The 20,937-nt window shown below is 41.5% G+C and overlaps 1 protein-coding gene across 2 annotated transcripts in view; it reads right to left on the minus strand.

The window, feature by feature from the left end:
• The window catches only part of NDRG3 (NDRG family member 3), a 74,182-nt gene that overhangs the window by 43,096 nt on the left and 10,149 nt on the right, over positions 1-20,937 (minus strand). For both annotated transcript variants that reach the window (XM_084888652.1, XM_084888651.1), the window contains exons 2-3: positions 11,966-12,066; positions 4,829-4,864 (exon numbers count right to left, since the gene is read on the minus strand). In XM_084888652.1, the coding sequence (XP_084744778.1) occupies positions 4,829-4,864; positions 11,966-12,022 (93 nt within the window). In that variant the 5' untranslated portion in view covers positions 12,023-12,066. The remainder of the gene's footprint in view (positions 1-4,828; positions 4,865-11,965; positions 12,067-20,937) is intronic.

Consider the following 20,937-nt stretch of genomic DNA (forward strand, 5'->3'; position numbering starts at 1 on the left):
AAAGGTGGAGGGCATCTCAAGGGCAGGAACTATGAACAGAGGCCATTAAGAAAGAAAAAATGCAGATCAGTAATAATCCCAGTTTTCCTGGGTGTGTGTGTGGGGCATACAAAGGGAAGCAGTGACCAACAAATGGACTGGGACCACATTTGCATCCTTCAAAGCTAGGGGAGGAGCATGTAACTACTGATGAAAATCTCTAACAGATGGCTGAATCCCAGCTGTCCCCAAACACCTTTTCTACAGAAGGAATGTTCAGGATATTTATTTCACCTAATCTTATTTTTGTAACAATCCTATTCAACAAGTTATTGGGAAGAGTTTAAAGCTGTTTAAAACCCTTTAGAAGAGGCCGGTCATATACATTTGAATTAAGGTATTAAAACCCATCTCTCAAACTTGAGTTCTATATAAAGCAGTCCTCTAGAGAGCGATGGCATTAAAAAAAAAAAAATTATTTCTTATCTATTTGGCTATCTCCTTTTTTAAAAATATACTTTTATTGATTTCTGAGAGAGGAAAGGTGAGGGAGAGAGGTAGAAACATCAACGATGAGAGAGAATCATTGATCAGCCTGCCTCCTGCACATCCCCTTCTGGGAATCAAGCCGGCAACCCGGACATATGCCCTTGACCTGGGACCCTTCTGTCCACAGGCCAAAGAGGAACTGCTGTATTTTTAAAAATGTGTTTTTAAAATTGATTTTAGAAACAGAAGAAGGGAGAGGAAGAGAGAAACATCGAATAATTGCCTCCCTGGGCATGTGGCCTGACCCAGAATCAAATCAGCAACCTTTCAGTGCACAGGATGACACTGAACCAACTGAGTCACACCAGCCAAGGCCAAAGAGCTACTGATTTAAACAGCCAGACTGAAATTATTCAGCCATTGGCCATGCCTGGATTATCCTAGGAGCAAGAACTCCATTCTCTTCTGTGAAAATGATATATCCTGGCAGACACCAGCTTTTCACTCTCCACCAGTATTTATTGAGTAACCCTCTGGTGGAAGTGGAAGGCAATTTGACAAGATATGCCAAGGGCCTTAAATATGCTCATTCCAGTTAATCTAAGGAAATAACTCAAAGTGTAATAAAATTTATGCACTAAAATGTTCAGTGAAGATATAATAAGCAATCTAATTTCAAAAAATAATGAAATACTTATGTCATGGCATAGCTATATGGTTAAATAACAGGTAGCCATTAGAAATTTTTATGAGTTTAAAACTATGGGAATGAGATTGTGTTCTAATATTAAGTCAGAAAAGGAGATACAAAATTGAATATCCAATATAACCAACTAAAGAAATTAAAAAATTATTTCAATATTACATATACACATATATTTCAACACTATATTAACAGGTTTGTCCCTGGGTCATGGAATTACGAGTTTTTCTCCAACTACTTTATAATTCTAATTCTCCGTGCTTTCCAAATATTCTACTATGAGCATATACTCTTTTGATAAACAGAATTAAAAAAAGTAAAAATTGGAGAAAAACAATAAAATATGGTAATCTCTAGGTAATAGGATAATAGGTAATCTTTATTCTTATACTTTTTTGAATTTCCTAAATTTGTTTCTGATCATACCCAGGTTAAGTGTTATTCTTTTAAAGCAATACCATATACACGGAAACAACAGCATTTGTTTCAGCTCTAACTCCAAGCTTTTAAACAGTCTCACAAGGAGAAGAGAATTAAGCAACACTGAAGTAGATAAATGGACAATGAGCCTGCTGATTCATTGTTCCAACTGGCAATAGGCTCATTTCTCCTTTCTCATCAATTCTAAGCATGTCACCTCTAATCACCCATTCCTTCACTCCTGTTATACACAAATATAACTGCTGTTTGCCTCAGAGGAGCTATATAGCAATGAAATCACATGGGACAATCAAAACCAAGAGAAATGGTACACTTTTAATGACATTTTCAGCTATTGAAAAACACACAAACACGTAGTTGATTAGTAAGGAAAAGTCAGTTCAGACTGAAGTTGTGAGTTTAATTGATGATGCCAAGATAACTTCCTGGGATATCATCAAAGATTCCTTTAAGATTTCTGAGATAAGACAGATCAGAAGAAGCCCACAGTTATCCTAATAGACAACACCAATGCCAAGGCTGAAGGCCTTTCCATTTAGTGACAATGCCAGCTTTATAGATTTGTTCTGCTTTGTCTCTTAAGAACGCCCAATGGCCCTAACCAGTTTGGCTCAGTGGATAGAGCCTCAGCCTGTAGAGCCTGAAGGGTCCCATGTTCAATTCCGATCAAGGGCATGTACCTTAGTTGCGGCACATTCCCAGTAGGGGCTGTGCAGAAGGCAACTGATCAATGTTTCTCTCTCATTAATGTTTCTAACTTTCTATCCCTCTCCCTTCCTCTCTGTAAAAATCAATAAAATATATATATATATATATATATATATATATATATATATATATAAAAAGTTGTATTTCATAAGGCCAGAACATGTTACTAAAGCTTCACCCAAAATATCAAGATCTTTTAAGCCTTAATATTAAAAAGTGATTTATATTTATATTTCTAAAACTCAATTTCATTTATATCTAAGAATATGTATGCATTAAAAAATCCTAAAGGCTATATTCTAAAACATTAATACTAGTGGGGGAAAAAAGTGATATTTATTTACTTTTTGGTATTTTTAAAATCTATTTTGCAATGAGCTTGTAATGTAAGTTTTTATGTTCTAATTTTCTCTTTTGGGGAGGGTATAAGGGGATATCCAATTTGATGAAATAAACACTTCAACACTTTTTGGCAGGAGTTTACAAATACTATTTCTGGAATTCCTCAACTTAAATTTTACTGTCCCTCTCTCAAATGATTTCCTTCTAGGTAATTATATCAAATATTAACAGCAATCAAGTTAAACAGGTTCAACCGAGGATCCAAACCATAGATGAAATTAGGTGAAAATAAAAAAACTAAACCCGCCAAAACCGGTTTGGCTCAATGGATAGAGCGTCGGCTTGGGGACTGAAAGGTCCTGGGTTCGATTCCGGTCAAGAGCATGTACCTTGGTTGTGGGCATATCCCCAGTAGGGGGTGTGCAAGAGGCAGCTGATCGATGACTCTCTCTCACCGATGTTTCTAACTCTCTATCTCTCTCCCTTCCTCTCTGTACAAAATCAATAAAATATATATTTTTAAAAAAAACACACAAAAAAAAACACTAAACCCAAATTTGACTGTGCTACCATTTATTAAAAATTAATATGACTTCTTGTTTTTGAGTAAAGAAATATTGCAAACGATTTCCTACTAGTACTAGGTTGGTTACATTGTATATATAAAGCACCAAAGAGTCACACTAAGAGGTATCTGACACTAGGATTCAAAAACCTGTAACAACACAATGAGCACACTGCCCCTTACAAAGTGAGTCTCGTCCATCCTGCAAAGGAACCTCAGCTTTTCATATAATTCAACTCCTTATAACATCTCAGCTTTTGGACATCTCCAGGTAGAAAAGAACAGGAAATGGATTCAGGAAGAATGGGGTTTTTCAACCCCAACTTCACTCAATGTTAAGTTAAAAAACCTGATTCTGAATTTCCACATCTGTAAAACAGGGTTAATAAAAACAACCTTGGGCCCAGCTCAACCACTGCATCACACGACCCATGAACCAGGAGATCAAGGTTCCAATCCCAGTCATTGCCCATGCCTGGGTTTCAGGCTCCATCCCCAGGAGGAGGCAACCGATCTACCGTTTTCTCTCATCAGTGATGTTTCTATCTCTCTCCCCCTCTCCCTTCCTCTCATTAAAATCAATAAAAATATATTAAAACACACACACACACACACACACACACACACACACACTGTGATATTGTTCCAAGAACTAGAGATATGTTTAATATCTATAATAGTTACTCTGTAAATTATGATATAACTTGGTTTACCCTATGAGATAAATATAAGTCCTTCCTTTTGATGCTAATGCTATAGATTTCACTACAGTTAACATAAAACGAGTATCTGAAAATAACTGTTTGCCTTTGGGTATATGGGTTGGTGAAATCCTGCAAGCAAGGAAGTTGGTTTCCCAACACCTTCCTTTTCTGCCTAGTATCCTGAGAGTCTACTTCACGTTGCTTCTGACAGCCACTGCTCTGACATCATCCCCAAAACAGGAGCAGGGCTGCATGGACTTATAAGATTCCCATTTCCATGTACTCATTCCTTCCTCCCACTTCTTTCAGGGCCAGTCAACAGATAAAGTAAATATAGATCAAGAGTTGCTGGTTCATTTTTTTTTTAATTTTTAAATTGGCAATAGAGTTACAGGGAAAAAACTCACCAAACAAAAAAATAGACTAGGAAGAGAACAGTATTATTTAAGAAAACACTAATGAGTCAGGTTGAATTTTGTATTTCTAAATATAAAGCTAATAGAAACCTACATTTTTTTTATTAATAACACTTGTCTTTTTTTTTTTAGGAAAATATTTTGTCAAGTTTCCCCTCCAAACTACACCTCCCCCACCTTTTCTGCTGTGAAGTGACAACCCTCCACTTGACACCTAAGACTGGGGTTTCCAGTATCATTTGAGGAAAGGAAATCTAATCACACAGACACAGTAACTTACAATCATAAAAACAGACCCTGGCAGGCAAATTTTGAATATAACAGCAAATTATTTTAAACAAATTTATTATAATAACTAAAAAAACATGAAGGAGCCATCACTGCTATGAAGAGAAATCCACCTCTACAGACCACCAGCACAGGAGGGAAGCACTGCAGAGAACTGGTACACAGACCTCCTTGGTGCTTGTACAGTTCTTACCTGACAGTCAAAGTCCTGGAAGTTTCGTGTACCATTCTGTCAACAGAAGGCAGAAAACACAGTCAGTTTCCCCATGTGGCTTCCCCAAACGTGCAGCAAATTCAGTTCACAGTGAAAGCAATGCATGTATAGTGTATGGTTGCCATAAACTAAAATGGTTCTTTCTCATAAAAAGTCCTCAGAGGCAGGGTGGGTTCCTAAGATGTGTTAGTAAAAGGTGAGTTTTTAGAGGTGAGATTACACCTTGGTGGACTTCCTAAGAATCTATCCTATATAATAAAAGGGTAATATGAAAAATGACACTAATGGTGAAATGACTGGTCACCATGATGTGCACTGACCACCAGGGGACAAATGCTCAATGCAGGAGCTTCCTCCTAGTTATCAGTGCACTCCCCCAGGAGGAGCTCCGCTCAGCCACAAGCAGGGCTGAGACCCGTGAGTGTAGTGGTGGTGTTAGAAGCTTCTTCTACCTCCTCGGCAGCGCTCAGGATGTCTGACTGTGGCTGAGACCCTGGGGAGTGGACCTAAGCCACAGTCGAACATCCCCCGAGGGGTCCCAGACTGAAGAAGGTGCAGGCCAGGCTGAGGGACCCCTCTGAGTGCACGAATTTTTGTGCGCTGGGCCTCTATTCCTATATAATAAAGATGTGATATGCAAATTGACCCTCACACCCTCACAAGATGGCTGCCTACAACCAGGCCAGCATGGGTGTTAGTGAGGGATGACCAAACAACTGAACAAGGAGACTGCATGGGGTGACCAGGCCAGAAGGGGGTTAGTGATGGATGACCAAACGACTAAAGAGCAGACTGCGTGGGCAACCAGGCCAGCAGTGGTGGGGGGGGGGGGGGCAGTTAGGGGTGACCAGGCCAGTGGGGGAATGCAGCTGGGGGAAACCAAGCCAGTGAGAGTGGGGGATGCAGTTGGGGGCGACCAGGCCAATAGGGAGGGAAGTTAGGGGCGACTAGGCTGGCAGAGGAGGGAAGTTGGGGGCAACCAGGCTAGCAGGAGGGACAGTAAAAGATGACCAGGCCAGCGGGGGTGGGGCAGTTAAGAGCAACTAGGCCAGCAGGGTGGGGGTAGTTGGGGGCGACCTGGTTGGCAGCAGAAGGCAAGTTAGGCGTGATCAGGCCGGCACGTAGAGGCAGTTGGGGGCAACCTGGCTGGCAGTGGGTGGCAGTTAGGGGCGATCAGGCAGGCAGGCAGGTGAGTGATTAGGAGCCAGCGATCCAGGATTGTGAGAGGGATGTCCTAGATTGGAGAGGGTGCAAGCTGGACTGAGGGGACCCCTGCCCTGTGCACAAATTTCATGCACCAGGCCTCTAGTGTGTGTGTGTGTGTGTGTGTGTGTGTGTGTGTGTGTGTGTAATTAAAAAAAAAAAAGCCTAATATGCAAATAGACTGAGCTGCCGAACAACTGAACAGCCAGTTGCTACGACGTGCGCTGATTGCCAGGGGGCATGCACAGAACATGATGGTGTCAGTCATGGAGGGATGGTAGAGCAGGTGAGCAGGGGAACCATACCAAGGTGGGGTGCTAGTTGCTGTCATCTGGACAAATCTCTGGTGTTTACTGAAAATTCTTTGCTCCTGCATGCTGCGATCCCGCCTGGCATTCACACCTGCTGCTGGCACTGGCCCCACTCACACCCACTGCCAGTGCTGAAGCCACTGCTCTCACTCACTGCCGGTGCTGGTGCCGGGCACCATCACTCGGCACTGTCAGTAGGAATGAGCGGCAGCTGCCGCCCCCATTGCCCCTCAGGGTTTCTCCACCTCCCTCTGCTCCTGAGAGGCAATCAGGGCAGCAGCCCCCTCTCATACATGCTGCTGGCACCAGTCCCAATTGCTCTGAGCCATCAGAGGATGTAAGTGGGGCCAGTGCCATCAGCGCATGGGAACAGTGGCAACGGGAGTGGGGCTGTGGGCAGACAGGAGATGGGGGCCATGGAGAGAGGGGCCGAGAGGGGGCGCGGAGTATGGGCCAAGACCTGTCCCTGTGCCCTCTGCAGCCCACAGTTCCTTTCAAGGTACACGAATTCTTGTGCTGGGCCCCTAGCATAAAAGAAAGCAGCCTGCTTTCCCAGTAAAGCTGGTAACTTCTTGCCTCCCTATCTAAAAAGAGCAGTGAGAATTTGTAGGAAGAGGGTAAGACATGGATCAGAGTCTGACAGCAAACTTAAACCCACAAAGGAGCACCTGGGAGGCAAGGAGTTCCTGAGAGGAACAAGGAAGGCAGTAGTGCCTAGAACCAAGAATTAAAGAAAGGAATAAGGAGAGAACAAAGATATAGATGGGTTGGAAATGGAAGACTTGATATTGAATGAGGAAGAAAGTGTCACTGGAGAAAAAGAAAAACAAAACAGGATTCCTAATATAATGAATGATCTATCTGTTGCATTCCATAAAACTGCTGATAGGAAAAAGGACACATAACTGAATCATTTAAAAAGTAGAACATAATCAAAAGACTGAAGGGGAATTCACCAACCTTCTAAAAAGAGATTATATCACAGTAAAGTTATATTAAAAAAAAGTCAATGGGAATGACTTAGAGGCATTTTTGTAACATTTCAGAAGCCAGACTCCAAGGGTATGATGTAAGAGTATAAACATGATAATGAATGATGTGTTTGGGAGGGGGAAAAAACTCTTCTAATTTGATTTTTCATAGAGTAAAGCCCCTCCCCTGAAAGAAACTTCTCTTTATTTAGAAACCATGTTATCATAAAATATATATTCTGCCTACAATGGTTTCCAGAAGGGTGGAGCTGCTAATAAGCACCTTCCCAAAGATCTAGAGATCTAGACAGCTGGTCACTAAGTTGTCCCCTTCAAGGTCCTCTTAGCCCTGGTCAAAGGGGCTCAGTGGTTGGGCATAGTCACATGTACCAGAAGGTTGCTGGTTCAATTCCCAGCCAATCAATGTTGCATTCTCACACCAATATTTCTCTCCCTGCCTCCCTCTCCCTTCCTTTCAGTCAGATTTTCATCTGCTAAGTGAGGAATAATACTATCTACTTCAGAGGGATATTCTGATAATTAAAAGAGAGAAGGTATGTAAAGCACCTGGCACTAAAAGATGCTTAATAAATAATAGCAGGATAGGTTAAAAAACAACAACAACTCCCCCCAAACAAAAAACTCAAGACATCTATCTACACCTACTCAAACCTGAAGGCTGATCCTTTAACAGCAATGGCTCTTAGCTAGAAAGAACTTTGCCCCTCAGGAGACATTTGACACTATCTGGAGACATTTCTGACTGTCACTACTGCCATCCAGTGAGTGGGTAGAGGCCAAAGATATACCTTACAATGCACAGTACAGTCTCCCACAATAAATAATTCTCCAGCCCAAAACAGTAGTGTTAAGACTCTGCAGTAGGCATTCTTAGGTACTCAATCAGAGTAAGCCACGTCACCTCTCTTAGCCTTAATTTCCTCACCAGCAACATGGGAATAATTGATCTGTGTGTCCTACATCACCAAGCTATTGGCAGGATCAAATGAAATAATGAGTAAGCAGCATTATCATCATTATGCCATTCACAGGGTATGCAAAAGCACCCACTTGCTCGGCAAAGGCAGAAGCACTGATATATTGGGGGTGGAATTCTTTGTTTGGGAATGCCCCCATCCAAAGAGGACCTCTTGCCAATCTACTTCTATAAAGCTTCACTGGAGCAGGGGACTCTCATGCACAATGACTGGATAGGAGCACTTCTTAGGGGAGAGAGCATGGGAAGTGGGTAGGAACAGCACAGGCCTATCAAAGAGGAGCTAACAGATGTTATGAAGTGAGGCATCTTGCTGTGTCCTCAAAAAAGTAGCCCTCTCCCCCACCCCTCCCCCTCTCTCTTCCTCTTCATAAAGGCCACCAATCCTATTGAAAGAGGGCTATCCTCTTTAGACCTCATGTAACCTTAATTACCTCCTTAAAGGCCTGATCTTCAATAAAGTCAATGGGGGTATGGGCTTCACCATATGGATTTAGGTAAGAAGGGCACAATTCTGTCCACAGAACTCGGGCACACATCAGGCATAACCAAGGCATCACAGAGAGGAGGACCCAGAATTTAATTCAATACTTTTCTATGGTAACAATCACTTTTCCATATACTTTCTCTATGAGCTATCCAGTCAATCCTGCAATCCTTTTGTACAGGTGCCTCTTGAGACATCCTGTGGACTTCCAGGGTTAGGAAAGGGTCCTCCTCTTATTTGTGTCCCAGTCCCATTATCGGTGTTTCCCAAAGTGTGGTACACGTACCCCCAGGGGTACGGGAAGAGTTTGGTGGGGGTAGGTGTTGCACCAGAGTTTGGTGGGGGTATGCACTGCACCGTGCTTAGCTGCGCCTAATTCTACGTTCTCATGAGTACGAGGAGTACTCAGCGTTACAAAAATTATAAAGGAGTACACATATGTCAAAAGTTTGGGAAACACTGCATTAGGTCATGGATTTCCTACATTGGCTAATCACTTTAGGCTCGGTTCTTAATGATGGGAGTTTTTTCTTTTCCTTTTATTTTAATCCTCAACTGAGGATATGTATTTATTTATTTATTTATTTATTTTAGAGAGGAAGGGGAAGAAAGAGAGAAATAATACTATCTACTTCAGTTGCCTCCAGTATGTATCCCAACTGGGGTTTGAACGTGAAACCTAAGTATGTGCCCTGACCAGGAATCAAACCTGAAACCATTTGGTGTACAGGATGGCACTTCAACTAACCAAGCCACCGGGCAAGGCAATGATGGGAGTTTTTATAAAGCTCAACCACACCCAGAACAATTCAATCAGAACCTTTGAAGGTAGGGCTAACACACTGATAATTTTTAAATCTCCCCAAGTAATCCTAACAAGCAGAACACTGATCACAGTGTCCCATTCTCCTCCCCTCAGATTCCAATTTTGTTGGTGTAGAGTGGAACCCAGCAATCTGTATTTTTAAACAATTCCCCAGTTGATTCTGGTGATCAGCCAGATTTAGGATAGATTATGATCTTCCAGAAGCTAACTTGACTACCTACCTGCCTTATAACTGTTCATTTCTGTGGCTAAGCATACACTTTACAGAATATATTTTTTTTAAAGTATATTTTATTGATTTTTTACAGAGAGGAAGAGAGAGAGATAAGAGAGTTAGAAACATCGATGAGAGAGAGACATCGATCAGCTGCCTCTTGCACACCCCCTACTGGGGATGTGCCCGCAACCAAGGTACATGTCTTTGACCGGAATCGAACCTGGGACCTTTCAGTCCACAGGCTGACGTTCTATCCACTGAGCCAAACCAGTTTCGGCCACTTTACAGAAGATTTTATTTCCTCCTCTTAGTGGCACATCATTTTGGGGACAGCCCTTCAGATGCACCAAAAGACAGTACTTAAAGGAAGTTTTTTTGTTTTGTTTTGTTTGTTTTTTTTAACATGAGAGGGAAGTAGAATAAAGCAAAGGGGGCTAAACAAAGTGTATAGATTGTCAAGGGAAAAAGCAAAATATCTGGTGAAAGATAAAGGAAGGAATGAAGTGAAGATGGAGATGATGTCACAGGGGAGAAAATGGAGCTGACAGGATTCAACAGCAAATTAATAAAATGCAGAGTAAGTCATCAGGTATAGAAGTTGTAGGTGAAGGGCCTTCCTTTTAGCAAAAAAAGAGGTAATAGGCAACAACATCTTTTGGTGTACCCCTCCTCCCAACCTCACCCATTTTACCCTCACTGTTCATCAATACTTCCCTCAGGAAAGAATGCCATGGAGTCAATCATACCAAGCTACAAGGGTATTTTAATAGGGGTCAATGACAATAAACCAAAAGAGGGCTGAAAAAAAGAAATTTCAGGCACATTTACTGAATGGAGTGGGACTGGAGAAAGGATAAGCCTTTCTTAGCTTTTTGGTAACTTATATCACACTGGTCTTTAGTTTGTGTACTTCTCTAACGCTAAAATGAAAATGAGGCATATCCCTGACATCCAGGCATCCCTGGATTAAAACCTCCATGTTGGCAGAAGGGTCCCATCATATACTTGACAAACTGTAGGGAGAGTGTTGTAGCCTATACACTTCACTAGCCATGGATGTTAAGTTTTCCTTACAGAAGCTGTAAGCCCTATCAGGGGTCGGCAACCTGCAGCTCCGGAGCCGCATGCGGCTCTTTTGAACCTTTGCTGTGGCCCCCAGCAGGTCCGACACTAGCAGGGCAAATAGCAGGGCGGGGCAGGGAGCTGTATCACTTATGTCACAATGGTTTTGCGGCTCCGAGGTTTTTTTTTCCCTTCGAAAACGAGTCCAAGTGACTCTTTATGTCTTAAAGGTTGCCGACCCCTGCCCTAGGTGGTTTGGCTCAGTGGATATAGCATTGGCCTGCAGAATGAAGGCTTATGGGTTCAATTCTGGTCAAGCCACATGCCCAGGTTGCGGGCTCGATCACCAGCAGAGGGTGTGCAAGAGGCAGTTCCATCAATGATTCTCTCTCCCTTCTCCTTTCCTCTGAAATCAATAAAAATATATTTAAAAAAAAGAAAAGAAGCCGAAACCGGTTTGGCTCAGTGGATAGAGCGTTGGCCTGCGGACTGAAAGGTCCCAGGTTCGATTCCGGTCAAGGGCATGTACCTTGGTTGCGGGCACATCTCCAGTAGGGGGTGTGCAAGAGGCAGCTGATCGATGTCCCTCTCTCATCGATGCTTCTATTATAGCTTTCTATCCCTCTCTCTCTTCCTCTCTGTAAAAACTCAATAAAATATTTTTTTTTAAAAAAAGAAAAGAATTTGAAACTTAAGATACTTGTATTTTAAGTCAAAGCCCACTCTCATATTTTCTACCTAATTTTGCCTTCTTATTTTTTCCCCTTAATATCTCTATCTAAAAAGCAGGAAAATCTCAAGGACAACATGATTCAATTTGGCCAGTGGGAGCAAAGTAGAAGAAAAGGAAAATGTGGAAAGGCACAAAAAAGATGGTTTAAAAATATATTTTAAAAAGTATTCCCTCCATAAAAAGTCAAGCTAACTATGTTTTGAGTTGGTTACTATTTTGATAACACAGAAATGAACTAGTTGCAGAAGAACAGACATTTTATTGAAAAGAATCATCTCTAAATTTTAGTGAAAACAGAACAGTATTTACCTTGTCATTTAGAAGTGGTTTGATCTCTGTGAGTTGAACATCCTGAAGTTCATCCATGAGGAAGATGAAAGTAGAGGATTCTCAAAAATAAATCAGTAACTCTGAAACAGAAGAGAAGGAAGTGAAGAAAAAGGCTTAAACTAGGAGTTGGGCCCTGGTCAGGTAGTTCAATTGGTTAGTTGCAGGTTCTATCTCTGGTCAGGGCAAATACTAGTCAACCAATGAATGCATAAATAAATGGAACAACAAATCTCTTGTCTGTTTTTTTCTTTCTTTTCCTTTCTCTCAATGAAAAATATTTAAACCAGGAGTTGAAATATAATAGTCCCATTACTTCCATTCATTCAAATATTAGAGGTTAGCATGTGTCATGCACTGCTCAGGGTGCTGAAGACACAGGAAACTAGATAGTATGGCAAACAGACTCAAAGTGGCATCTATGATCTCTGCCTCCTGATATTCACATTCTAGCATAACCACTCTCTCCCCTGAGGGTGGGCAAGACTTTTATCATTTAGGTCCTTCCAAGGACCCAGAGAATGCCAAACATGAACACTCTTCAAACTATGGACCCCACATGCCAATCATAAGCATCCCAAACATTTGTGCCACTTATGTTTTATGATAATTTAACTTTCCTGTGTAGAACATGATTCTTTTTCTCAGATCCCAGGCATCCTATAAACTTGATTAAGCTACTGAATGCTCAAAAGCTGAAATTTTTAGTTTGTTTTTAAACTGATTTTTAAAAAAGTGTTTTTATTGATTTCAGAGAGGGAGAGGGAGATAGAAACATTGGCTGCCTCTTGCACGCCCTCTACTGGGGATTAAGCCCATAACCTGGGCATATGTCACAACTGGGAATAGAACCGGTGATCTTCTGGCGCTTGAGACAGTGCTCTACCAAATGAGCCACATTAGTTTGTTTTCTACATTTCAAAAGGAGATGGCATGGCTTGAATCTTTTATCACAAATTTCAGCCAGCACCTACAATTCTCTCTTTTGCAGTGATGCTTTGATCCAGTTAACTCTAAAAACATTGGTCCACCTGCTATCTACTTGTATGTTTATTAATCACACTATAAACTATGGCTACTTTTCAATTGAACTTCACTGGTTACCAATAATTTAAAATGGCGATTTTACGCCCTAGCTGGTTTGGCTCAATGGATAGAGCATCAGCCTGCAGTATGAAGGGTCCCAGGTTTCATTCTGGCCAAGAGCACATGCCCGGGTTGTGGGCTCCATCCCCAGTAGGGGGCATGCGGGAGACAGCTGATTGGTGGTTCTCTCTCCTCATTGATGTTTCTATCTCTCTATCCTTTTCCCTTCCTCTCTGAAATCAATAAAGAAATGTATTTTTAAATGGCAATTTTAAAGTTCTTTTTTCCTATTATAAAAGCAATACTATATATGCTTACTTTAGACAACATGGAAACCACAGAATAATGAAAAGATATTTTACTTTGTCCTTCACAACTACTAAGATTTCATCTATTTCCATTTGTTCTTTTTTCCCATGTAAAATGGTGATTTTTCTGAAAATGTTTTTCCAACCCACCTGCTTTATTCCCTTCTTTAACTCACTCACTTGCAAGCAGGATACTTCAAAATGTTAATAATTCAAAGGTGACTTTATATAAGGCCTTCCCAAGAGCCTTGGGGACAGAGGGAAAGCCTGAGCTGCCCTAGGTCCAAAGTGAATGGCATTCACTGTGTTCCCATCCAATTTATAAAGATTAAAAAAAAAAAAGTGATGATGTGATATTTGGGCCAGGACAAACATTTAAATAAAGGCACAAATTAAATAAGAAGGCTGTCCCTATCAGCTGGGTCCAGTGCAGACTTAATGCAGGACAGGAAGCTGCTATAGTGTGACTTAGGAATTGGCAATAAGACAATAGATGTTCACCTTCCACATTAAAGGGGACCTAATGCATTCTTCTAAAGACTCAATTTTTGCTTAGTTCTCCTTGTTCTGAGCCCTTGCCAATGAACAGTTTTTTAACACCTGTGAGAAAACTAAGACCACATGGTGGAAAATTCCATCTCCAGATTTCCCAGCTACACAGACTGGCTTCCTCCTGGGGACTCTAAAAGCCTGAGGTTCCCTTTGCACAAATGATACGACTGCCAGATCCATCCTGGTACTAAGGGATATTTTTAAAAAGTTAGTAGGGATTTTATAAACTGCAGTAAATAACAAAATGTTAACCCTCTTTCCCAGCTTTATGAGGTAAAGGGAAGACTGAAAAGTAAAAACCAGCCATCCTTGAACTGAAGAAGTAAGCCTGATACCAAATACCCTGTTTCCCCGAAAATAAGACAGTGTCTTATATTAATTTTTGCTCCCAAATATGCGCTAGGTCTTATTTTCAGGGGATGTCTTATTTTTCCATGAAGAAGAATACGGTAGACATTTATTGTTGAATGGAAATAAAGGAAATTTATTACCTGTATACAATACGATAGTATGGTAGTTGTCAACACAAACAAGACAAACTATGAATCCTACAGTATCAAGAATTTACTCATTTATATTCAATGACAATCATGTCATCATCTTCTGGAACATCATCATAACAATCCAATTCCTGAATTTCCTGGTGAATTTCTTGTGACTCCATTTCTTTCAGAATCAGTGGACCAAATATCTCATGTTTAGCCTAGGGGGGCCTTATTTTCAGGGGGATGCCTTATATTTCACTCAGAAGGAAACCTGTAAGTAGGTCTTATTTTCGGGGAAACATGGTAGCTAGTGGGGGGAAAAAAAAGGTGTGTGTGTGTGTGTGTGTGTGTGTATAAATCTTATACTGTGCCAAGAACTATAACCTAAGCATCTTACGTTTAATCCTCATAACAGTCTTCTTGGGTAGATATCTTCATTTCTTAAAGTTGAGAAACTTAGGCTTAGAGAGAAGTTAAGAGACTTTTCCAATATCCCACATCTAAGTAAGTAACAAGGCAAGGATTTAAAAGCCTTTGCTTTTACCACTATATCATAATGTCAACACCAGGCTCTATCTACTGGCTATAGAACCCTGGGCAAGTTTCTTCCCCTCTAGTCACAGGGGCACCACCTCCTTAAAGTAGAGGTAATAGAAGCCCAGAGCAATTCTGTAACTCAGATGCCTTAGAATGAAGGTTTGAGTCATCACACCAGCAAAAAAACCCTCAATATCTCAGTAGTTAGCTGAGGATTAGGAGAACGAGTAGGGAAAGAGACAAAATTCCAACTATTACTTGGTAACCAGTTTTAGAAACAATGGTTATGTCTTGCTTGTTGTTAGAACAATGAGCCTCAAACAGACAATCACCTGGATATCTTGTTCAGGATCTTAGGCATAATCAGCTTTGAGTAACGACAGTCCAATAAGTGACCTCATCATATGAGGAGTGAAGATCATTTGAGTTGAAGAGATGAAGAACATAAAGGCTAGATTATTAGCACCAATCAATCCCTAACCGAGATGAGGAGAATGGGACAGAGAAAGACTATTAATTTAATTTTATCCTGCCTTCTTCTAAAAAAGATTTCAGATGGGAATCAAAAAGATTAAACAGCCCCCCTCCCCGCCAAAAAAGAAAAGATTCAACAGACCAGACTAATTAAAAGAGAAATGTACCAGAGAAAGTTAAAGTTTAGTAGTTTAGTGCAGAAATCTAGTTGATGGGGAGTGGAGGAAGTCAATGGGGGAGAAAATATTAATACTTTCAACAATAAAGATAAGTTGAAACAAAAGAAAGAATCCAGCTGGCAGGTGAAAAGAGCCTGACCCTATTAAAATCACAGATGTAAAGAAGAAAATCAGGGGTATAAAACATTGTGAGGTCAGAGAAGTCAGATTTTGCCAAGATTTTGTAGGGGTTCAGAACAAACCACCCCAAGATGTGCCTAAGTAGCACATGGATTATTTCAAGCTCCCCTGCCCCCAACTATCTAGGAGTCTGGCCCACATTAAGAGTTATCTCTCACACACACACACACACACACACACACACACACACACACACACACAAAAAGCCCAAGCAGTGTGGCTCAGTGGTTGAGCATCAATGAATGAACCAAGAGGTCACCAGTTCGATTCCTGGTCGGGGCACATGTCAAGGTTGGGGCACAGAGTGGAGTGAGATTTAGTGAGGAAAATCTATGTAGGTGCTAATGGAGAGCAGAGCTTGCCACCCCAAAATATGCCTCTTTGGGATATTGATTATTTCAGGCTGATTAATTTTAAGAAACAGCAGACAAGGGAAAAGCTCTAAAAACCAAGTAGAAGGACAGTGTAAAAGGACGTTTACATCTGTAGAAGGGTACTTCCATCTGTAGAAGTGTTTTCCTCACTATACCATGCCTGCGTTTACTAACAATGATGAAGACATGGACTTAATTATACAATAATCTTATTCTTATATATTGTGCTTTGCCGGGGAATTTCCCAGAAGTGACTCTCCATCCCCAATAACTGTTGTCTTTAGCTGAAGGTGGTATTTAAGGTGATGGCTTGACATTTTGGAGAGTTACTCATTAGTTTTCCTGAGTCTCTCCCATGGATACAGGAGGTGTTCATTTTATTAAACTTTGTTTTTCTCCTGTTAATCTGTCTTGTGTCAATTTGATTATTAGGCCAGCCAGAAAGGTAGAAGGAAAATTAGTTTTCCTCCCCCTCAGCACTCACCAAACCAGAGACATGGAAGAGCTGTAGGCCTCGGGTTCTTCTGGAAGACAACTCAGTGATAGAAAAGACAGTAGAACCAATAAGAACAAAGAAAAAATGCTCAAGAGATGCAAGAGGTAATGCCGAAATACAAAGTCAGAGAAGTGAAGGGAGAAGAGAAGTTTACACGAAAGGGGAGAAAATTGTCAAATACTGGAGGAAAGGAGGAGGGGAGGAAAACTAAGGAGATATTATTTTTGACAGTGGAAGTCAATAGTATTAAAAATCTATAATAGAAAAAACGAGGTTCAGTTCTCCATGCTTAAAAAAAAAAAAAAAAAAAAAAAAAAGCCCATGACTATTACCTTTTAGAAATATAGAAACTGACATTTCTGAATTTAAATGTAAGCAAAAATGTTCCGGAGTGGCACCAGTGTTCTTTGATACTTAGTACTTGAGAGAACCTTTAAAGATCAAAACTACTGACTTTTAATTTTTGCACCAAAACTCTGAAATAGAGAACAGAAAAACATGTAGGGGCGCGGTTGAAGTCATGAGACAGCTAAGGCTCTGTAGAACACAGTTTAAATAAAGTCCAACAATATATTTATGGACAAAAAGGGGCTACATGCTAGCTACCCTGACAAGCTCTGGGAAGGCCTACATGGCAGCCTTGCAAACTCGCAAAGACCTAAAGTAACCACAAAGGACAGTATGAAATTAAAACTTTTAAAAGTAAAAAGTAGTCTAAGGTGGGTAGTTCTGTCCAATATCAACTTTGATCTTAATTGAGCCTACTATCTTTTTGCATCTACAATAACATACCTTTGGAATGCCGAGGTAACTTCCCTTTTTCCGGACCCCTCAGGGCACAACCTTTGCACCAGGGGAGAGACCACAAATCCCTTCATTGTCATTGTGTAACTATCCTGTACCAACTTATGTAAAAGAAGCATGTGTCTATCATTTTACTTTTTATTTTTTTAATATATTTTTATTGATTTTAGAGAGGAAGGGAGAGGGAGAGATAGAAACATCATGATGAGAGAGAATCACTGATGGACTGCTTCCGCATGCCCTCTACTGGGGATCAAACCCGAAACCTGGGCATGTGCCCCTGGCCAGAATTGAACATGGGACCCTTCAGTCCGTGAGCCAACGCTCTATCCACTGAGCAAAAACAGCTATCATAAAAAAATAAAATAAAATAAAATAAAATAAAAATATATATATATATACACACACACACACACACACACATATATCTTTATTGATTTCAGAGAGGAAGGGAGAGATAGAAACATCAATGATAGAAACATCAGAGATAGAAACATCAATTGGCTGCTTCTAGCACACCCTCTACCGGGGGATCGAGCCAGCAACCTGGGCCCTGTCTAGGAATCAAGCCAATGACCTCTCAGTGGTTGTCAACCTTTCCATCCTCACTGACCACCAGTGGTCCATGGACCACCTGCTGGCGACCGCTGCCCTAGTTCACAGGTCAATGCTCAACCACTGGTCCACGCCAGCTGGGCTATCATTTTACTTCTTATCCAATCCACCTCCCTGCTTTGCTTTCTCCCACTTCCCGAATCTATCACCAATGGATTTCATGTAACCCACTTATGTCTCCTCTTTTGATTGCAATGTATAAAACAAGGTGAAAAACTGCCATTCTCTGAAGCATTATCACAATACTTTGAGATTCTGCTTCCAGGCAACTGTCAACTGTTTGGCTCAAAGAAACTCACAAGAATTCTTTACAGCAAGCATGTCAAACTCTCGGCTGGCGGGCCACATGCCTCAAACAAGTTTGATATGCTTGCTTTACAGGTTTGAATGTTTCTTACATTAACATATTTCTGCCCTGGCCAGTTTAGCTCAGGGGAGAGAGCATTGGCCTGTGGACTGAAGGGTCCCGGGTTCGATTTCGGTCAAGGGCATGTACCTTGGTTGCGGGCTCGGTCCCTAGTGGGGGACTTGCAGGAGGCAGCCGATCGATGATTCTCTCTCATAATTGATGCTTCTATCTCTTTGTCCCTCTCCCTTCCTTTCTGGAATTAATAAAAATATATAAATTTAAAAAAACACACACATTTCTGAGTTCAACCTTTGCCCACACAGAAAAAAATGGGTGCCCAGATTCTTCCAGTCAAGGAAAGAGCTCTTAAGCACATCAGATGTGGACTCTAGACCCAGAACAGCGCCTACCTAGCTGAGTGGCACTGGGCAAAGCATTTTTCCTTTCTAGACCTCAGTTTCTCCACCTGTCAAGGGAAGAGGTTGGGCAGGATGACCTTTTGGTCCCTGACAGGGCTGACATTCTGTAACCTAGAAGCTCCCTGTAAATGTAGTATTTTGATTTTACATTCTCCCCCAGAGTAAGAGTTCCCCGGTCCCCCACCTCATTTGATTCTGTTCTACAATCCTAAGAGGTCACTCGGTTATCAACCTGATTAGGTTCAAAGACTAGTTGAAGGTCACTTGCAAATCAGTGGGAAGTTGCACGTGGTCTGACCCCAGGGATAAGAGGGTCTCAGGCTCTATCTCACTCTGTACTGTGTCCATTTAGTCAGAGAAAGCTCACTGAGATTTCCTGTGGTTAAAAACATTGCTTTGTTACTGAGAAAAGGCAATAAGGGACTATGTATACTATTGGCTTTCTAAACTCAAGCTGTCTTGTTATGTAGCTTTCCCCAGACCAAGGTAATTTGTGTGGTCTTCATCAGGCTTTGCCAGGATGTACTTGATGCCAGGCCACCATTTGTATTCTAGAGGCAAAGTCAATCACTTTTGGTTTTGGCAAGAATGCAGACAGAAAACCAGAACAGGATGAAGGCTGTAAACAAAGAGGCATACTGAGAAAATGAACTGGACAGGGCCAGCTGGAGCTGGTGCTGAAATTGTTACGGCTGAAAAGCTGCAGGAAGAGGCCAGGGAATTGACAGAGAAGGTAGACAGTGGTGTTCCTACAGCAAGATGACGCACATCCTCTGTTTTTACCTATAAACCAGTGGCCAAATGAGTAATTAGTAAATTTTACAATTTACAAAGCACCTTTACAAAGCACCTGGCATCTCATTGGACGATCAGGAAGGTACTGTGAGGGGAAACACGGGGCACTGGCATCTGTTGCAGCGATAGGGAAACTGAGGCTTAAAGAGGTTGCAATGGAGTGACCAAAACAATATAACTAATAAATGCAACAGCCGGGACTGAAACCAAATTTTCTCCTGATCCCAAAGCTTACTCTATGTCCTGTATCATACTGCCTCCCAGGTTATCACAGATGAAGACTTGGGGGTAAAAAGGAGAGACATTCAGCAGATTGCCTTACTGCACTGCACCCACCCCACACTGAGGACCTCTCTATCTCTGGTCCTAAATTACACTGAGTGGTTAAGATCAGGCCACAGGCTGGAGGATTAAACCCTAATATGAAACTAATAACAAGAAAGCCGAGATTTGGGACTGGAGTTTGCCTTCACCATTAATTCAATTAAATAGGGGAGATTAAGTTTATAAACAAACCACTACAGTTCCAAGCAAACTCGAAGGCAGTTTCTCAGCCTCAGCAGCAGTGACATTTTGGACCAGATGTTTTGTTATAGGCGAGTGTCATGTACATAGAATGTTTAGGAACATCCCAGCCTCTACCCACTGAATGACAGTAGCACCTGCCTCCAACAATTGTGACAACCCAACAGGTCTCCAGATATTACCAAACGTCCTCTGGGGGCAACGCTGCGGCTGAGTTGAGAATCACTGCTCTAAGGGTTATGGAGGTTTAGGGCAAAAGTCAGTTAATACAGTTGTAGACGCAGAGAAAAAGATTCATGGAGGAGGTAACATGTGAACTGGACCTTGAAGAATAAAGTCCTGGCCCAGTGTCTCAATTGGTTGGAGCATTTTTCCATAGACCAAGAAGTTTGCAGGTTCGACTCCAGATCAGGACATACTTAGGATGTTTCCCAGTCAGGGCATGTAAGGGAGGTAACCCATAGATGTTTGGGTGTCTTTTTTTCTTTCTTTTCCTCTTTTCCCTTCCCTTCCCTTCCCTTCCCTTCCCTTCCCTTCCCTTCCCTTCCCTTCCCTTCCCTTCCTTTCTTTCTTTTCTCTCTCTCTCTCTCTCTCTCTCTCTCTCTCTCTCTCTCTCTCTCTCTCTCGTCTTATTTTCTCTCTCTCCATCATCACCCCCTCCCCCATAATCTCAGGTGAGCATTAAAAATAAAAAAGGGTAGATAAAATTCCTGTAGGTGGGGAGGGTAAGACTAAGAAGGAATTCCAGAAAGGGAGGGTAACTTAAACACAAGGTG

The sequence above is a fragment of the Pipistrellus hanaki genome, assembly GCF_964339955.1.
Source record: "Pipistrellus hanaki genome assembly, chromosome: 6".
In the NCBI taxonomy this organism is placed as follows: domain Eukaryota; kingdom Metazoa; phylum Chordata; class Mammalia; order Chiroptera; family Vespertilionidae; genus Pipistrellus; species Pipistrellus hanaki.